General features: G+C 41.9%; 2 protein-coding genes across 6 annotated transcripts in view; both read right to left on the bottom strand.

The window, feature by feature from the left end:
• Positions 1–363: 363 nt before the first annotated feature.
• Positions 364–2,637, bottom strand: LOC5518270 (EF-hand calcium-binding domain-containing protein 9). Its single transcript, XM_001638236.3, has 3 exons — positions 2,539–2,637; positions 1,574–1,968; positions 364–824 (listed from the first exon to the last, which is right to left on the bottom strand). Exons 1-3 carry the CDS (start codon positions 2,600–2,602, stop codon positions 687–689), a joined length of 597 nt encoding a protein of 198 aa, XP_001638286.2. The 5' UTR covers positions 2,603–2,637; the 3' UTR covers positions 364–686.
• A 3,487-nt stretch (positions 2,638–6,124) lies between these two features.
• LOC5518271 overlaps positions 6,125–17,821 on the bottom strand; it is a 59,478-nt gene continuing 47,781 nt past the window's right edge. For 4 of the 5 annotated variants that reach the window (XM_032362896.2, XM_032362895.2, XM_032362893.2 and 1 more), the window contains 8 exons: positions 16,999–17,152; positions 16,538–16,579; positions 16,125–16,241; positions 11,500–11,536; positions 10,483–10,550; positions 7,489–9,313; positions 6,702–6,821; positions 6,125–6,558 (listed from right to left, as the gene is read on the bottom strand). In XM_032362896.2, coding sequence (XP_032218787.2) covers positions 6,467–6,558; positions 6,702–6,821; positions 7,489–9,313; positions 10,483–10,550; positions 11,500–11,536; positions 16,125–16,241; positions 16,538–16,579; positions 16,999–17,152 — 2,455 coding nt within the window. In that variant the 3' untranslated portion in view covers positions 6,125–6,466. The remainder of the gene's footprint in view (positions 6,559–6,701; positions 6,822–7,488; positions 9,314–10,482; positions 10,551–11,499; positions 11,537–16,124; positions 16,242–16,537; positions 16,580–16,998; positions 17,153–17,821) is intronic. The other variant, XM_032362897.2, reaches the window with a different exon arrangement.

The raw sequence follows: 17,821 nt of genomic DNA on the forward strand, positions 1-17,821 counted from the left end.
CACATGCTTATTGACTAGGAATTTCTCGCGATATGTCGCTAGGTAATCGCATGCTCGCAATTGCTTGCTAAATATCTTATATGTCTAGACTAAGTTTTGATAGAAAGCATCTAGCAAATCTGATAAGAACTTTTCCTTTTTTCAATACACGCACACGACTTGGCGACTTTGCCTTGTTTAACAACTGAGCGAGAACGGTATTTTTAGGTAGTTCTATTATAAGCGTGAAATATTTCGGTTGAAAGCCTCGTCCAAATAAACTCCCAATCCTTACACCCAGAAATGTGGGGGAAAAAAGTATCCAATCTTATTGAAGGGGACTATCAAGGTATCAGGACAATATCCGGCCACAAACCAGCTTCATTAAAAGTTTTCAATGGCTTTTATATCGTATTACCAATTGTCACCATTTTTTCGTACCATTTCCTATTTTCGTTAGCTGCCTTACCGCTACTTACCCCACCACCTTCCCCTTACTGATATTCCCACCACCAAGTCCAACCCTTTTTTACCACTATCACTACCTCCGTGCTTCTCTTATTACTACTCCTCCCACTAGTTCTGGTCCTATTGAGAAAATAAGTTCGGTTGAACAGGGTTCAACATTCTATTGAAGCAAAGCTATGCAAGGAATGAAGTATATAATTTTTAAAAGTTCCTAAACATTACAATAACAGTGCCATGAGTCAGGATATAACACACGCCATATTGCGGCAGGGTTCAAGTTTGCAGAGAACTGTGGGTAGCTTGGCGGCGGACTCTATCTCTGCTTGCCTGTCAATGCACGCCATAGCAAACATCTTGAACTCTGAGTAGTCCAGCTCCTACAATTACACGCCGTTAGCATGAGTGACCACGCGCGATCACGTGACAGGAGGAGCAAAGGTAATACGGCATGTCGTCATCGGGCAAATTGTGAGAGGGAGCGTACGTTTGAGATAGGAAACCTTATCTTAACGATTACTTAGTGGAATTCGTCATATGACCATCTGTATAGTGTGCGACCTTATAGGTTTTAGTGGTTAGGTATTAGTAAGATTAGTGGTTAGTAAGATTATAGTTATTAGTGGTTAGGTATTAGTAAGATTAGTGGTTAGTGAGATTATAGGTATTAGTGGTTAGGTATTAGTAAGATTAGTGGTTAGTAAGATTATAGGTATTAGTGGTTAGGTATTAGTAAGATTAGTTGTTAGTAAGATTATAGTTATTAGTGGTTAGGTATTAGTAAGATTAGTGGTTAGTAAGATTATAGGTATTAGTGGTTAGGTATTAGTAAGATTAGTGGTTAGTAAGATTATAGGTATTAGTGGTTAGGTATTAGTAAGATTAGTGGTTAGTAAGATTATAGGTATTAGTGGTTAGGTATTAGTAAGATTAGTGGTTAGATACTAGTTAGATTATATGTAAAGCGCTCAGAAAATGCCTGTGTAAGCGCTATAAAAGAATTGTTTATCATCATCATCATCATTAATACCATAAATGACGTAATGAGGTTGTGAAACAATGTACGAGGTCATGTGACATCTCGTAGGTTTATGATGCGACAAGTCACCTTGATCATCGCGTTACCCACCTGATCCCCCGACACGTCGAACTCTCTGAATATCTCCCTGATAGCCTTGCCCTCCAGATTAAACAGGAACCCGAAGCGCTCGAACTCGTACGCGGAGATGTTGCCGCTGTCGTCCTCATCCAAAAGGTCGAACACGGTGCGGGAATGGCGGTGAATAAAATGCTTTTCTTCCTTGTCTTTTACCGCGATCAGGATACAGAAAAGAAGGTAGAACTCGTCGAAGTCGATTGATCCCGAACAGTCGACGTCGAGCATGTCGAAGACAGTATAGATCTCGCTTTTGGACAGGTCTGTAGCGCTACGCATAAAAGACCAAAACTGGATATCGTTCAGAGCCATCTCGTCATGTACGTCCAACAAACGGAACAGCTCCAGGATGATTCGGGCATTCTTCCCTAAAAGGAATCGGGCATTTTACTTTTATAGTAGCCCTTGCATTGTCATATGTAAAGCATGAAAAAGGAATGTTTGACGGACATTTTTAGAATCCTAAATCTCAGCGAAACTTATATGCAAACAAATGAATCTCTTTAAAAAGTTTGGGTATAAAAATCACTTATTTTTTGTTATCATTTGCAGGTTCTTGTATCGTTAGTGGGTGTATAAACTAATCATATGAAAAAACCGTTGTCGATTTAGGGGTTGGTACCGAGGAAATTCAGTTTCTTTTCAGAAGATTTCTTCATTGACTAAAGATGGTCACAGTCACTGTTTTTCTCTTCTGAATACAATTCAAGAAGTTTGCAAAGCACCTGCGGTACGGCAGCCCTAAAAAATGACAAGAATCGTGCAGGTTTTCAAAATAAGGAATATTATAGTTTCCTTATATGGAAGTGACTGCGTCTGGGAAAAACGACAATTTTTGGCTAAATTTTCTTGATATGCCTCGGCTAGATAGGTCGATCAATAACTGACAGTTTTAATACTACTCTACTTTGTGTACGCCAATTGGCGCGTTTCCTTACCTGAGAGCAAACAGTAGTTTTTGTCGAGATGCATGTATCTCAACGACTGCAAAAGAACCTTCATATTCACACACCTAGTGAACCTTGCGCTGTTGCTATGGAAACCATCTACCACTGTGTCGTGGTATGCGCGCGCTTCGAAAACGAATGTTCACACTTGCTCGCGCGAACGTCTGTTTCAGGGCAGTGCAGGTGAAATTGCAGTAATTATTGGCGGGGATGGACTCTGTCTCTCAATTTTAATCAGCTTACTTTTTTCTTTCGTACAACGACAAAGAGCAACAAACAAAAAATCTAGCTACACAATATTATTGCAACAATATGAAAAGCAAGACAAAATATTGAATCTTGATGTAAAAATCTATAAGGTTCTTCTTAGCTTATTCTTTTTATCTCAACAAAACGCGAAACAGAATAAAACTGTATGCAAATGAATCCATGTTTGGTTTTCTCGTGAACCGTCACATATATCATTATATGAATATCTGGATAGCATCGTAGAGGTAAAGCCCGACCTACTCCAGTGGTTTTATTCGGAGATTACTGTTTTCGAGCTTGGAGATTCCTTCCCCCCTTCTACAGTTATTTTCGAGTAAACCCACGGAAGTCGGCTATCAGGCTACAGGGAGAGGTGTAAAGAGCCGGCTATCAGGCTACAGGAAGAGGTGTAAAGAGTCGGCTAGCAGGCTACAGGGAGAGGTGTAAAGAGCCGGCTAGCAGGCTACAGGGAGAGGTGTAAAGAGCCGGCTATCAGGCTACAGGGAGAGTTGTAAAGAGCCGGCTATCAGGCTACAGGGAGAGTTGTAAAGAGCCGGCTAGCAGGCTACAGGGAGAGGTGTAAAGAGCCGGCTATCAGGCTACAGTGAGAGGTGTAAAGAGCCGGCTAGCAGGCTACAGGGATAGGTGTAAAGAGCCGGCTAGCAGGCTACAGGGAGAGGTGTAAAGACCCGGCTAGCAGTCTACAGGGAGAGGTGTGAAGAGCCGGCTAGCAGGCTACATGAAGAGGTGTAAAGAGCCGGCTAGCAGGCTATAGGGAGAGGTGTAAAGAGCCGGCTAGCAGGCTACAGGGAGAGGTGTAAAGAGCCGGCTAGCAGGCTACAGGGAGAAGTGTAAAGAGCCGGCTACCAGGCTACAGGGAAAGGTGTAAAGAGCCGGCTAGCAAGCTACAGGGAGAGGTGTAAAGAGTCGTCTAGCAGGCGATAGGGAAATGTGTAAAAAGCCGGCTAGCAGGCTATAGGGAAAGGTGTACAAAGCCGGCTAGCAGGCTATAGGAAAGGTGTAAAAAGCCGGCTAGCAGGCTATAGGGAAAGGTGTAAAAAGCCGGCTAGCAGGCTATAGGGAAAGGTGTAAAAAGCCGGCTATCAGGTTATTGGGAAAGGTGTAAAAAGCCGGCTAGCAGGCTACAGGGAGAGGTGCAAAGAGCCGGCTAGGAGGCTACAGGGAGAGGTGTAAAGAGTCGGCTATCAGGCTATAGGGAGAGGTGTGAAGAGTCGGCTATCAGGCTACAGGGAGAGGTGTAAAGAGTCGGCTATCAGGCTATAGGGAGAGGTGTGAAGAGTCGGCTATCAGGCTACAGGGAGAGGTGTAAAGAGTCGGCTATCAGGCTACAGGGAGAGGTGTAAAGAGCCAGCTAGCAGGCTACAGGGAGAGGTGTAAAGAGCCGGCTAGCAGGCTACAGGGAGAGGTGTAAAGAGTCGGCTATCAGGCTATAGGGAGAGGTGTAAAGAGTCGGCTATCAGGCAATAGGGAGAGCTGTAAATTGCCGGCTATCAGGCTACAGGAAGAGGTGTAAAGAGCCGGCTAGCAGGCTACAGTTAGAGGTGTAAAGAGTCGGCTATCAGGCTACAGGGAGAGGTGTAAAGAGCCGGCTACAGGGAGAGGTGTAAATAGCCGGCTAGCAGGCTTCAGGGAGAGGTGTAAAGAGCCGGCTAGCAGGCTACAGGGAGAGGTGTAAAGAGCCGGCTAGCAGGCTACAGGGAGAGGTGTAAAGAGCCGGCTTGCAGGCTACAGGGAGAGTTGTAAAGAGCCGGCTAGCAGGCTACAGGGAGAGGTGTAAAGAGCCGGCTATAAGGCTACAGGGACAGGTGTAAAGAGCCGGCTAGCAGGCTACAGGGAGAGGTGTAAAGAGCCGGCTATCAGGCTACAGGGAGAGGTGTAAAGAGCCGGCTATAAGGCTACAGGGACAGGTGTAAAGAGCCGGCTAGCAGGCTACATGGAGAGGTGCAAAGAGCCGGCTAGCAGGCCACATGGAGAGGTGTAAAGAGCCGGCTAGCGACGACAGGGAGGGGTGTAAAGAGCCGGCTAGCACGCTACAGGGAGAGGTGTAAAGAGCTGGCTAGCAGGCTACAGGGAGAGGTGTAAAGATCCGGCTAGCAGGCTATATGGAGAGGTGTAAAAAGCCGGCTATCAGGCTATAGGGAGAGGTGTAAAGAGCCGGCTACAGGGAGAGGTGTAAAGAGCCGGCAAGCAGGCTACAGGGAGAGGTGTAAAGAGCCGGTTAGCACGCTACAGGGAGAGGTGTAAAAGACCGGCTAGCAGGCTACAGGGAGAGTTGTAAAGAGCCGGCTAGCAGGCTACATGGAGAGGTGTAAAGAGCCGGCTAGCAGGCTATAGGGAGAGGTGTAAAGAGCCGGCTAGCAGGCTACAGGGAGAGTTGTAAAGAGCCGGCTAGCAGGCTACAGGGAGAAGTGTAAAGAGCCGGCTAGCAGGCGATAGGGAAATGTGTAAAAAGCCGGCTAGCAGGCTATAGGGATAGGTGTACAAAGCCGGCTAGCAGGCTATAGGAAAGGTGTAAAAAGCCGGCTAGCAGGCTATAGGGAAAGGTGTAAAAAGCCGGCTAGCAGGCTATAGGGAAAGGTGTAAAAAGCCGGCTATCAGGTTATAGAAAAAGGTGAAAAAAGCCGGCTAGCAGGCTACAGGGAGAGGTGCAAAGAGCCGGCTAGCAGGCTACAGGGAGAGGTGTAAAGAGCCGGCTAGCGACTACAGAGAGAGGTACAAAGAGCCGGCTATCAGGCTACACGGAGAGGTGTAAAGAGCCGGCTAGCAGACTACAGAGAGAGGTGTAAAGAGCCGTCTAGCAGGCTACAGGGAGAGGTGTAAAGAGCCGGCTAGCAGGCTATAGGGAAAGGTGTATAGAGCCGGCTATAAGGCAATAGGGAGATGTGTAAAGAGCCGGCTAGCAGGCCACCGGGAGAGGTGTAAAGAGTCGGCTAGCAGGCTAAAGGGAGAGGTGTAAAGAGCCGGCTACCAGGCTACAGGGAGAGGTGTAAAGAGCCGGCTATAAGGCAATAGGGAGATGTGTAAAGAGCCGGCTAGCAGGCTACAGGGAGAGGTGTAAAGAGTCGGCTAGCAGACTACAGGGAGAGGTGTAAAGAGCCGGCTAGCAGGCTATAGGGAGAGGTGTAAAGAGCCGGCTAGCAGGCTATAGGGAGAGGTGTAAAGAGCCGGCTAGCAGATTACAGGGAGAGGTGTAAAGAGCCGGCTAGCAGGCTATAGGGAGAGGTGTAAAAAGCCGGCTAGCAGGCTACAGGGAGAGGTGTAAAGAGCCGGCTAGCAGGCTACAGGGAGAGGTGTAAAGAGCCGGCTAGCAGATTACAGGGACATTTATTAAGGACACAAACAAAATAAAACAACACAGACATATACGTTATTTACACTTATTTCGAATAAAATTGCTCTCGGAAAATCTATTTGCTGTAGCCCGCAGCATTTATAAGTTGCTCATGAACTACATGGCAATTTTATCAACACAATCTATGTGAAATAGATGTAAAATTGAGTACAAAGAAATTATTGTTGACACATAACAATTCTCCAAACTTTTAATTACAGAGGGAACGAATTTGATTTCTCTGTTTACGACCTTTTTGATTTAATAATGCTCTCTTGCGTTTATTTCGAAGAGCATCGATTGTTTTTAGTCCTTTTTTCATTCGTGATATTTAGTAGTTGATTGTTCGAATTTCTCTCGTAGTGATCGGACTGCGCCTGCGTGGGACTTGGTAGGTAGCTCGGCCGCATCTGAAAGAGACAATTAAGTAGTAGGGTAAAAAAAACGAATATTCTGAAAAATTTGCGAGATTTCTATGTATATCGATATGTCCGGATACAACTGATATTAAAAAATATATATATATAGATTTTGATAGGGTGAAACGTGATACCATATTCGTTGGCAGTTTTGATGACTTGTCTGATGCTTGTTATGGGGTTTTGCTTCGACTCGAAGATATGGCCTAGACGTTTGACCAGGCCACGACGGACTGGAGCTGGTCCATGGCCATCTAAAAACACCACAGATATGGTAATATCAACCAGTTTTTGGGAATAATGGAGCATGAAAAAGAGGTGCTAAGGAGGGCAGTTCTCTTTATTTATTCTTTTACAGACTTTTAAAAATTAAAACTCAAAACATAAACACAAAATGAGGGTTAGAACCATTGGGTTGTCAAGACCCCGAATAATAACTAGGAAGAAATCCTTATCAATAGAAGCCAGTGTTGTTTGGGTTTGGTCATGGACTGGGTCGTGGCCACGGTTGATAAAAAAGTGATAGAGTTTCAGCTTATATCTCAGTGGTCACAAAGACAAAGCTCTAAAGAAAACAGCAAATTTGTATACGGTAATTACATATATTAATATGAGTAGGAGAATATTGCCGTTCTGTGATGTGATGTATGTTCTCGCATCATAAGCGGAACTTATTCAGCGCTAACGAAAAAGCCAGATTTTTTGTCAGAAAGGAAATAGTTTCATTTAAATATTTTATTTTTCGTCGTTCTCTTGTGTGACGGCCCCAGTCGTTTCTGTATTTTTTGTTTGATAATTTTGTTTTGAATTTGCCACCCAGAAAGGTCACGTGACTTTTAGCGCAACTCCCCTATTAGCCTGCTTCCTGTAGACGGTAGCCTCTGTCGCTTACATTTAGGGAGAGCAAAACAACGCACGCACCTTTCAGAGCAGTATCACTCTCGGAGACCCCTTCTCCCATCTCTTTCTCAGGCTCTAATCTCGGGTAAACAAGCGGCTCCCTCTCCCCGAGTAACGATCCATTGTCAACGACAAAAGACCCGCGATCGCTAATCGTCTCCAGGCTACTCTCTGATCCCAGTATCATGACCTGAGCATCCGGAAACTTTTTTTTAGTCTTCTGGTACTGCTCTTGTTTGATATTTTCTTTAAGCCATTTGCGCTCAGCTCGAGCCTCGCTCTTAGTATTTTGGAATCTTTTAGTTCTTTTGAGTGACCATCGATCGGTTTTATAGTTATCTGGTATTATATCTGGTATGTCCCGTAGTTTGGTTGCAGGTGACGACTCTATAGTTATATCGAAAGGACTACCATAGGGCCCACTTGGCTCAGCAGGAGACATTGACTCGCTCGGTAGGAAATCATCGAAATCCAACTGAATGGGTTCCTCTTCAAGCAATATCGCAGCGTCGTTGGTATTCTCCTCGACAGATGATTGGTCCAAAGACGACTGCGCGATTATTTTGACTTGAAGTGAGCATTTGTATTTATTCCCAAGATCCTCCACCCTCGTCTCATCATCCGCCACGTGTATGTATACCAACTGATAGTCCTCTTTTAAGTACTCCGGTTCACATGTCTCGAATTTAGCGCCAGGTTCGACCTCAGCTACAAGTAGTATACTCTCCGCTTCCGCAATGGGTGCTTCAGGAGACAGTGGCTTATCATCCTTTGCGATGTCCGGAGGAGATTCTTCGTTTTGTGGATCTTCCCGTCTCATGTGCCCGCCGTTCGCACTTGCGTCCGAATCATAGTCCACAGACATAATAGGACTTAATATTTGTGCTCTCAGGCCGTCAGCGTCTATTTCAATGTCCTGCTGAGGCTCATATACTTCTACATCTGGCTCATTTACTGGAAGTTCGAGATCTTTGGGCTCCATGAAAGACTCTTGGTCTACCGGAGAAATTAACTCTCTAACTGCTTCTGGGATATAGGATTCTGTTCGGTTCTCCGAAGCATGACTCCTTAAGAACCGATCATCACACGAAGCACTTTCAGAAAGATACTCGGTAATCTCAAGAGCTAGCGAGTCCCCAGTCATAGGGGTATGTGTCCATCTGTGCTTTTTGACCCGTGGAATCGAGGGATCATCCCTTAAATGTCTCGTGAGGATTGCGTCATCAAATGAGACACGCCCTTGAGGAGCATTATGCAAATAACCGTGCGATAAATCCGAGGATGTTGTCGCATCTTCAGTCGAGACATAGCTCGGCGGAGGTTTTTGTTCCGATTCCATTGAAGACCCGTTCTCATGGTGCATACACACCATATTATACGCACTGTTAGAGCAAAACCTACAGCGACCGATATTCAGTAGAAGCCCAGTGTCCGTGAGTAGCTGTGGATGTGAGCCATCATCACTGAAGTCATCGGCGTCGTTCTCAGTGTCGTATTGCATGGAATCCGGTCCCCGGCGGTAGTCAACATCAGAGTAATAGTCCTTAGATCGCGGCAAACTTAATCCTGATTGGTCCTCGGAGTCACGTGTGTTTCGGTTAGAAGAGCTGAAGTCTTCGAGGGATGATATATTGAAGAGACTCTCTTCCACTATGAGCTCGTCGGCGTGTTTGCCGTTATCGATGTTGTCATACTCCGTATCGGAGGCATGCTCGAGGGAGTTGTCATCACGAGGCTCAAACACGATAATTTTCAAATCGTCGCGCTCGTCGGATCCTCCATGCTCCCCCGACGTCTTATTGATTGTCAATAAGCTGTCCGAGTCGAAAGTGTTCGGGTAAGGGATCTAATAAGAAAGATAGAGAAAAAATCAACAAAGTTAAAAAAAAGCGGTGGTAACGTTCTAATACGCACAAAAAAAAACATCCCTTTCTAAAGCTGTCCATCAAATAACAGCCCTTTCTAAAACTGTCAATCAAATAACAGCCCTTTCTAAAAAGGTCAATAACAGCCCTTTCTAAAACTGTCAATTAAATAACAGCCCTTTCTAAAACTGTCAGTAAAATAACAGCCCTTTCTAATAGTGTCACTCAAATAACAGCCCTTTTTTGAAACTTTTAATCAAATAACAGCCCTTTTTGAAACTGTCAATCAAATAACAGCCCTTTTTGAAACTTTCAATCAAATAACAGCCCTTTTTGAAACTGTCAATCAAATAACAGCCCTTTTTGAAACTGTCAATCAAATAACAGCCCTTTCTAAAGCTGTCAGTAAAACAACAGCCCTTTTTAAAACGTCTGTTAAATAACAGCCCTTCCTAAAACTTTCAATCAGGTAACAGCCTTTTCTAAAGCTTTCAATCAAATAACAGCCCTTTCTAAAAGCCCTTTCTTAACTGCCAATAAAAAATCTGTCAAAGTGGCTGAGGAAGAAGCGCTCGCAGCACTGTAAAGGTTTAGGTGTAGACAAAGATGAGCTGATTTCTCCATAAAACTGCAGACACACAGATAGTGGAAGAATATGGTGCAACATCGTTCAAATTTGTGGAACATAAATGAAATTTGGCAAAGTGATAGAGAATCATGCACTGAGCAATTCTGGATTTGGACCCAACCCCCAATTATATACTTGCAGTATTCGTAAATTCTTATATATTCTTTTTCTTACCCTTACCCTTATTCTTACTCTTACTCTTACTCTTATAATGGATATTAAAACAAGCTATATTTTTATGAAAAAAATGGATCGCTCCCCCTCGGAACTTACAGGTACAGGGGTGGAGTAAATAAATCAATACTATTTGCTGCACCTTCGAAGTCCACAAAACTGTAATACTCTGCACAACACTTCCTTCGAGATATGGATGCACGTCCAGATATGTGCCCGATATGTGCCACTGTGCCAAATTTCATAGATGCTCCACAAATCTGAATGATCTGCCACTTTTCGTGCAGAGGTCTTGTAGGGAAAGACTTGCTATTAGATTCTTAGGCCACAAAGCAGGCCTGGTGTTACCTGTGTTGATTCAGGCTCACAAGTCTGCCTCGGTAAGGTCCCCGTGCGTGAAAGTGTGCCTCCTTTATCTGGCAACACAAAACATATTCCTATCAGGGAATGGAAAAGGATTTTTACAACAGGAACCCGAGCCTTTCTGTTTTCTAAGCCGTTTTTGTTCCCCGCTTTGCTGGCCTCTGTTTACTCCAAATTCCATTTCCGTTCCTGTCCTTGGTGACCAAAATCCCAGTGCCTGGCCTAAAAACATAGTCTAATTTCGTAGGTACTAGAATCTTTTTAGTCGTACGAGTAGGAGTCATGATACCACGATAACACGACTCCTGATCATGATAACACGACCCCTGCTTGTACGACTAAAAAGGAACCCCAACCCTTTGCTCCCCTAATCCCTTTGTTCCTCCAGGGTTGTCATGGAATCTGATTGGGTACCTCCCAAAAACGATTCTCACTAATTCCATGCAATCTATACTACTGACCCTATTGACTCTATACTGCTGACAAAAGCACTTCAATTTAAACAGAATGCCTAAATTGTTTAGATAAAATTACACGTTCACTCTTATATATATCGTATGACCAATCAGTTTAGATACGCATGGAAGTATATCTGTTTGTGAGCCACGGCGTATGTTTTATAATTGTTTTTGCTTGGTGGAGGTAGTGGCTTAGTGGAGCGAACGCTAGAAACCTCCACTAGATATTTTCACATGATCCTCCCAAATTTCGAAAAGAAATTGTATTATGCAAAAAAAAGTAGCAAACATCTAGAAAAAGAAAAGCCTCTATTTATTTGGAGGCTTCCGTCACGATGCGACGAGGGGGTTGGTAACGGACGGAGGTCCCGGCGAGGCAAACCCCCGAAAAATAAAGGCGCGCTTTAAAATTCATCTGAACGCAATGCAAGCATAATGTGACAGGCACTTATTGCTTGGAAGATACCTCCAAATCCGGGACTTATATCATATAAATGGCTATCTAGATTGAAAGGAACAAAACGATTTGTTATATGTTTAGTACCTTCCGAAGAGCTTATCAGCAGTTTTCTGTCTTTCAGCTGAAACACAAACACTTTAGATAAGTAATTAGTGAAGGGGACCAATTTTTTAGTATTCCGGTTTTCGTATTTCTCAGTATTCCGGTATTCCTATTTGTCATTATTCCGGTATTCCTATTTATCAGTATTCCGGTATTCCTATTTATCAGTATTCCGGTATTCCGCTATTCCTTTTAGAGGAAACGTCTAGTTTCATGACGATTGCACAATCCCATATCCTTTAAACTCTTATGCGGCTTTCTGCCACCCCCCCCCCCCACCCCCCCTGCCTTGGTCATGCCTCTTTGTGGTAAACAAGGTAAGTAAGTTTACCGTCTTGTTAAACGCTGTGTTCTCTCCGCCTTTTTCTACTTTGTGGTAAACAAGGCTAATTAACCACGGCAAAAAAGTCCGCGTTTTCCATTAATTTTCTAAGTGAGAAAACGTATAGAAAATCCGCGATAATCTTGAATATTCTTTGGGTTTTCCCGTCTTTGTAAAATTTGATATTTTCTATGGCGTTTTCCTCGCATTTTCCACATCAGATAATCTCACATTTTCAGGCTCCGTTAATCTGAGATATTCCAGGCATTTTTCTCGCATATTCCTTTGCAAGAAAATTTGGAAAAATCCATCGCGTTTTCCCGACGTTTACCGAGAAGGATAACTCGAGTTATCCAAAGCTTTTCCTAAACAGAAAACGCATGGAAAATTAACCCCCTATAATAACCCCGTTTGGTCGCATTTTCCTCGCATTTTCCTTGGTAGGAAAATTTGGAAAAATCAATCGCGTTTTCCCGGCGTTTACCGAGAGGATAACGCGAGTAATCCAAAGATTTTCCTGACTAGAAAACGCATGAAAAATTAACCCCGTATTTAAAATAACACCGTTTGGTCGCATTTTTCTCGCATATTCCTTGGTAGGGAAATTATGGAAAAATCCATCGCGTTTTCCCGGCGTTTACCGAGAAGGATAACGCGAGTAATACAAGATGCAAGATGCCGGTTCCTTGCCTGAAATAGATCCTCTCGAACAAATTGGCGGAGTTGTGGGGATCTGGCTTTGGGCTACCTGTGAATGCATGGCGCGAGTACTGGGTCCAGTGGGTGGAAACGAGGCAAAATTCAAATTGAAAAGAGAACTCGGTTGGATCAGTGAGCTTTTATAGCGGGTTTCAGCTGAGTTTTTGCCAACATTTCTGGCCTGGTGAGTATTCTAGTAGAAACACTAATTAATTACGAGCGTTTTGGCATTCAAACAATCACTCGTTGAGATGATGAGGTTGTGAAAAAGCCAAATAGCCTTTATCTCGATAATGTTATGGGTAAGTTTGCTTTAAGATTGAGAAAATGTGGACAAAGTGTTTCCTCCTTTATATGTGTGTTTATTATACGAGTCCTCTCAAGGCACGTCGATGTGGTAAATAGGCGCCATTAAACTGAAGCCCCAACGACATAAACTGAATAAGATCGATTCATAGATCCGACGCGCGCACGAATATCCAATCAGAAAGCAGCAAATAGAAGCCAGCGAAGTGCAACCCAAATGTCCCAAAAAAAGTCCCACAAATTGTACACATGTCGGATGAGGTCAGTGAGTCCTGCCCGGAGTTATTTTAAATACAGACGTTTATAGGGGTTTTCCTGCGACTTGGAAAATAAAACACAGTAACCTAACATGATGGAAACTTGTCTTGTTGACCAAGCTTGGTGAAAATCTTGTGAGAATGAAGCATACAAATAGATGACTACGAGTTTGATAGTTGAATGGAAACGGCACGAATCTAGCTTAAAATACAAAAAATTGGAAATGATAAGATAAAGCGGTGCTCTCTACGGTAGGTACTAAGTGTTTATGTGTTTTCAAAGCTATTTTTGTCAACTTGCAGTGATTTAAGTGCGGAGAAAATCAGAAGAGAAAGCCGAATTCGTTGTTTACGACCGACTTCTAACTACAAGTTTTATCGGCAAACGTCAAGATTTACAGTAAAAATACAAACGAACAGTCTCATTCCTATATGTAATTGAAGTAGCCTAGGTATAATATCAAACACAAGTTTAATGGTAGGACTTACACTGCTCTTGTAAGTGGTTTGTTTGCTTTTTGTTTTTCGTTTCTTCGTAGTAAATCTTACGTGTTTTTCTACAATTGAGTCCCAACTCTACACTAAAAGCGGCCGGGCAAAAAAAACAGGGCTAGCACTTTCTACGCTGACCGGAAAATGTTTTTTTGCTTGTCCAGATTCGTAGAAAAATATCTCAAACCAATCTTTTTCGGCGTCGATTGCCGAGTTTTTGTGGGACATTTGTGGGACCACATGGCTGTTATTGCACCATCTCTTTCCTGATTGGCTATTCGTGCGCGCGTGATTGACATGTCGGATCTATGAACATAATTCGATTGTCTTTGATTATATATAGGTATTTGATTGAATACTTTAATCCGTTCAAATTTTTGCATCTGGACATAATAAATAAGTACAGACTGGGCCAAGTAAAATAAAATAAAACTTGTTTCCTCTCCCTGCCCGTGTCATTTTTGGGGCCAATTAAACAAATATGTGTTATTATTAACTAAAAGGCTATAGAAAATATAAGTAACCTAGTGCCACTTACATTGTAAACATTACAGAATAAACATAAGTAGTTTGTGATAACAAAATGCTCTGAAGAATGTAGGAATATACCTTGTTGTCTTGCAAACATGTATTGTCATGTAAAAAACAGATTAGCAGAAAAAATAAAAATACAGACAATAAAATAAAATGCCATCCACCCACAATTTTGTATTTCTAGAAATTAGGATGGGAAACACCACCTAATAATCTTAAATAGTTGAATTTCCACCCACTCATGGATCATGGATCTCCTTACCCTGAGCATAAGCTCTTATATAACAAAAACAGTTAATATTTTAAATGTCCATTTATGTATTCATTGCAGAAATAAAATAACACCAAGCTTCTTTTGCCACAGAGGAGAGAGAAGCAAACCCAGGATGCAACATGATGATGGGTTATCCAGCTGGAGCTTTGAAGACCTTGGGGTCTTTATATCAACAACTAGATGTAAGGCATGAAGGGACATGTTTTCTTCAATTGTAGACTCTGGGATTGTCAGTAAGCAAAGCACCAGGAGACATTATAGAGGCGCTCCATGGCTGGATCACTGGAAAACCTGAGTAGTAGTATCTAGAATTTCATGGCATTTCATACAGCCCTTCTTGCAATGCATCTACAGTAAACACCCGCAATAAGTTACTATAGCGTAAACATGTTCTTATATGAGAGGTGCTCAGTGATATTTTAGGCTATTTAATATAGACTATAGGCATTTATTTATTTAGTAATGCTCATTTAGTTATTTTTTTATCGAATGTTTTTAGAGAAGATCAGCGATTTTACTAAGTGGAAGATGTATTGTACAGTACCTTTTATACGAAAATTATATTATTGTTACTAGAAATGAGGGGGTTATTAGGTATTATTTTACGTTCCAATTGTTTATTTGAGTTATAATAGTTTATGATAGTTTAAATACTTATTTATTTGAGAGCGATTACAAGTTGTTATTTTTTAAAATCCTAAAATCCTAAAAGCAGGGAACGTTTCCAAGAAACTATTTATGTGCTATGTTGTAAAATTACGATGTAAAAATTGTAAAATTGTAAAATTACGATGTGACATTAAATAAAATTAAAATAAAGTTAAATAAATTTGAATTTTATTAACATAATGTGTTGGTTATCTTTAAATACATAGACAACTCTGAGAGAGGAAAGGTAAAAGGTTGATGATCCAGCGGCAAAGAGCGGAGAAAACCCGAATTCTGAAGGAATAATCCTGAAAGGGATATGCTTCGAAAACTCGAATAATCCTGTAGGCAAAATGCTGGGAAAAATCGAATTATCTTGAATAATCCTATAGAGAAAATGCTGAGAAAACTGGAAGTTTCTAAAATAATCCTGTAGGGAAACACGCATTATCCTCGAATAATCCTACAATGATCAAGTAGGAAAACTTAACATTTTCCGTTTGGTAAAATGCGAGTTTTCCTTCCGTTTTCCTTAGAAGGAAAACGTTTTCCCATTCTGGAAAACGTGAGAGAAAACGGCACGTACTCCAAACTTGGAAAACTGTTAGAAAAATGCCGAGGAAAACGCGGGTTTTCCGATCGGATAATTCGAGGAAAATGCCAAGATTATGTTGCGTTTTCTGCGAATTTTCCTCGCATTATCCGAACAGAAAACGCGGACTTTTTTGCCGTGTAACTTTCCCGTTAGACGCAGTGTTCTTCCTGCCGTACTCATTCCTGTTTGTGGTAATTAAGGCTACTTACCGTCTCGTTAGACGCAGTGTTCTTCGTACCTTACTCATTACTCGTTGTGGTAAAAAAGGGTAATTAACCGTCTCGTTAGACGTTGTGTTCTCTCCGCCTTACTGATTCTACTTTGTGGTAAACAAGGATAATTAACCGTCTCGTTAGACGTTGTGTTCTCTCCGCCTTACTGATTCTACTTTGTGGTAAACAAGGGTAACTAACCATCCCGTTAGAAGCAGTGTTCTTCCTGCCGTTTTCATTCCTCTTTGTGGTAAACAATGCTACTTACCGTCCCGTTAGACGCAGATCCCATCTTGCCAAGGGTAAACGTCCCCGTGGATTTCTTCCGGTTGTAGTCCCTTCTGCTTCCACGGCAGCATAGTATACGCACGTATTCTGCTCGTATCTGAACAGCAACAGTAAAAACGCTTAAGTTGCTACCTCATGGGTTTTCCTTGGGACACCTCAATGCGCAAACAAGATGCGAAGTTGATGATGTATCTTCTTTAAGAAATCTCATTATGCCTTATTTACATTGTTTATTTATATCTAGAATTAATGTAATTTCTACATTATGATGTCAGAAAATGATGATTATGGTATTTGGTTAAGAACATTTGATCATCTCCTCTTGAGGCGAACGTGACTTTTGGTGATATTCGGGAGGGCAACGCAACGAAGTAAATGAACAAAAGCACTTACTCTCTCGTCAGCAACGCAGTGGAAAATAAAAATAAACAAACCCTGAAACAAATTTTAATTCATTAGCAACGGATGACAACAAACAATCACGTCACAAACTTCCTCGTGTTAAGTTATCAAGTTCATAGTTAGGGGTGGGTGCAAAATGGTGCGTTAATTTTAATGGACAATCAAAGTCCGATGTTTTCAAATAATATATCTGTCTTCCAAGCGTGGTTATCCCACCTTGACCACCATGGATGAATCCTGGTCTCTGAGTTCCATGTGAACGTTTAGAGGCACAGGATGCTAAAGCAAACATTTATTTTATACCCATGAAGCACTGCGGGTTACGACACATAGATTCTCTGAATGCAACCTTATTTGAAATAGGTGTATAACGTATCAGACTTGTTATCTGTACTTTTTTCTGTAAAATTTGCTTTGTAAAAAATGCAAAAGCTCTAAAGGTTCCAACCCACCTGGAGAGCATTAAAGATGTTGAAGAGGTACGCCATCACAAGCGAATCCTTGTTGACGAAGAATAGCCCAAGTAACCACGTCGTCCCGAGAAGACAAGTGAGCACTGCGCATGCTTTAGCCCAGTACCTGACGGCCGAGGGTGGAAGAAAATGACTAAATAAAAAGAGGATTGGAACAGAGAGTGAAGACAAAATGGAGAAGACGAAAATTGCGAAACAGTGTAAAGATGTGTTTGTAGAATTTTTAAAAAGGTAAGATTGTAGCAAGAAATACAACGGAATTGGAAATAGAAAGGGCATTCAAGGAGATAAGGGAAAATTACTCAAATGAATAAATAAGAGCACTGCAAAAGAGAGGAAAATGAGAATGGATGGATTATCAAAAAGAGAAAATGACCAAATAGAATAAAACGAATTGAGACGGCGGGTAAAATACTTATATCATATTTTATTACTATTATATATAGTTACTGACTTTACCAGGCGCCTGTCTGGAAGGTTTTCAGCCGGCAACAAAAATAAAACCATCAAACGAGCAAACAGCCAGAAGGCACAAAAGTGAACAAAAATGAGCTGTTACCGTATAATAGTGGTTTTCAAGTGCTTCCAGTGTATACAAACAAACAAACAAACAAACAAACAAACGAACAAACAAACAAACAAGGAGGCAAAAATACATAACAAAGAAGCAAATACTTATAAAGTACTTACCCCCTTATAAGAACCTAGAATTTAAGAACCTGTTAGCTAAAAAATACCAATTTCCACTCACGTTTAATTAAAACCTACTAAGCCTAAAATTTGATCTTCCAGCAATTATGAA

This window comes from Nematostella vectensis, chromosome 1, assembly GCF_932526225.1.
Source record: "Nematostella vectensis chromosome 1, jaNemVect1.1, whole genome shotgun sequence".
Classification (NCBI taxonomy): Eukaryota; Metazoa; Cnidaria; class Anthozoa; order Actiniaria; family Edwardsiidae; genus Nematostella; species Nematostella vectensis.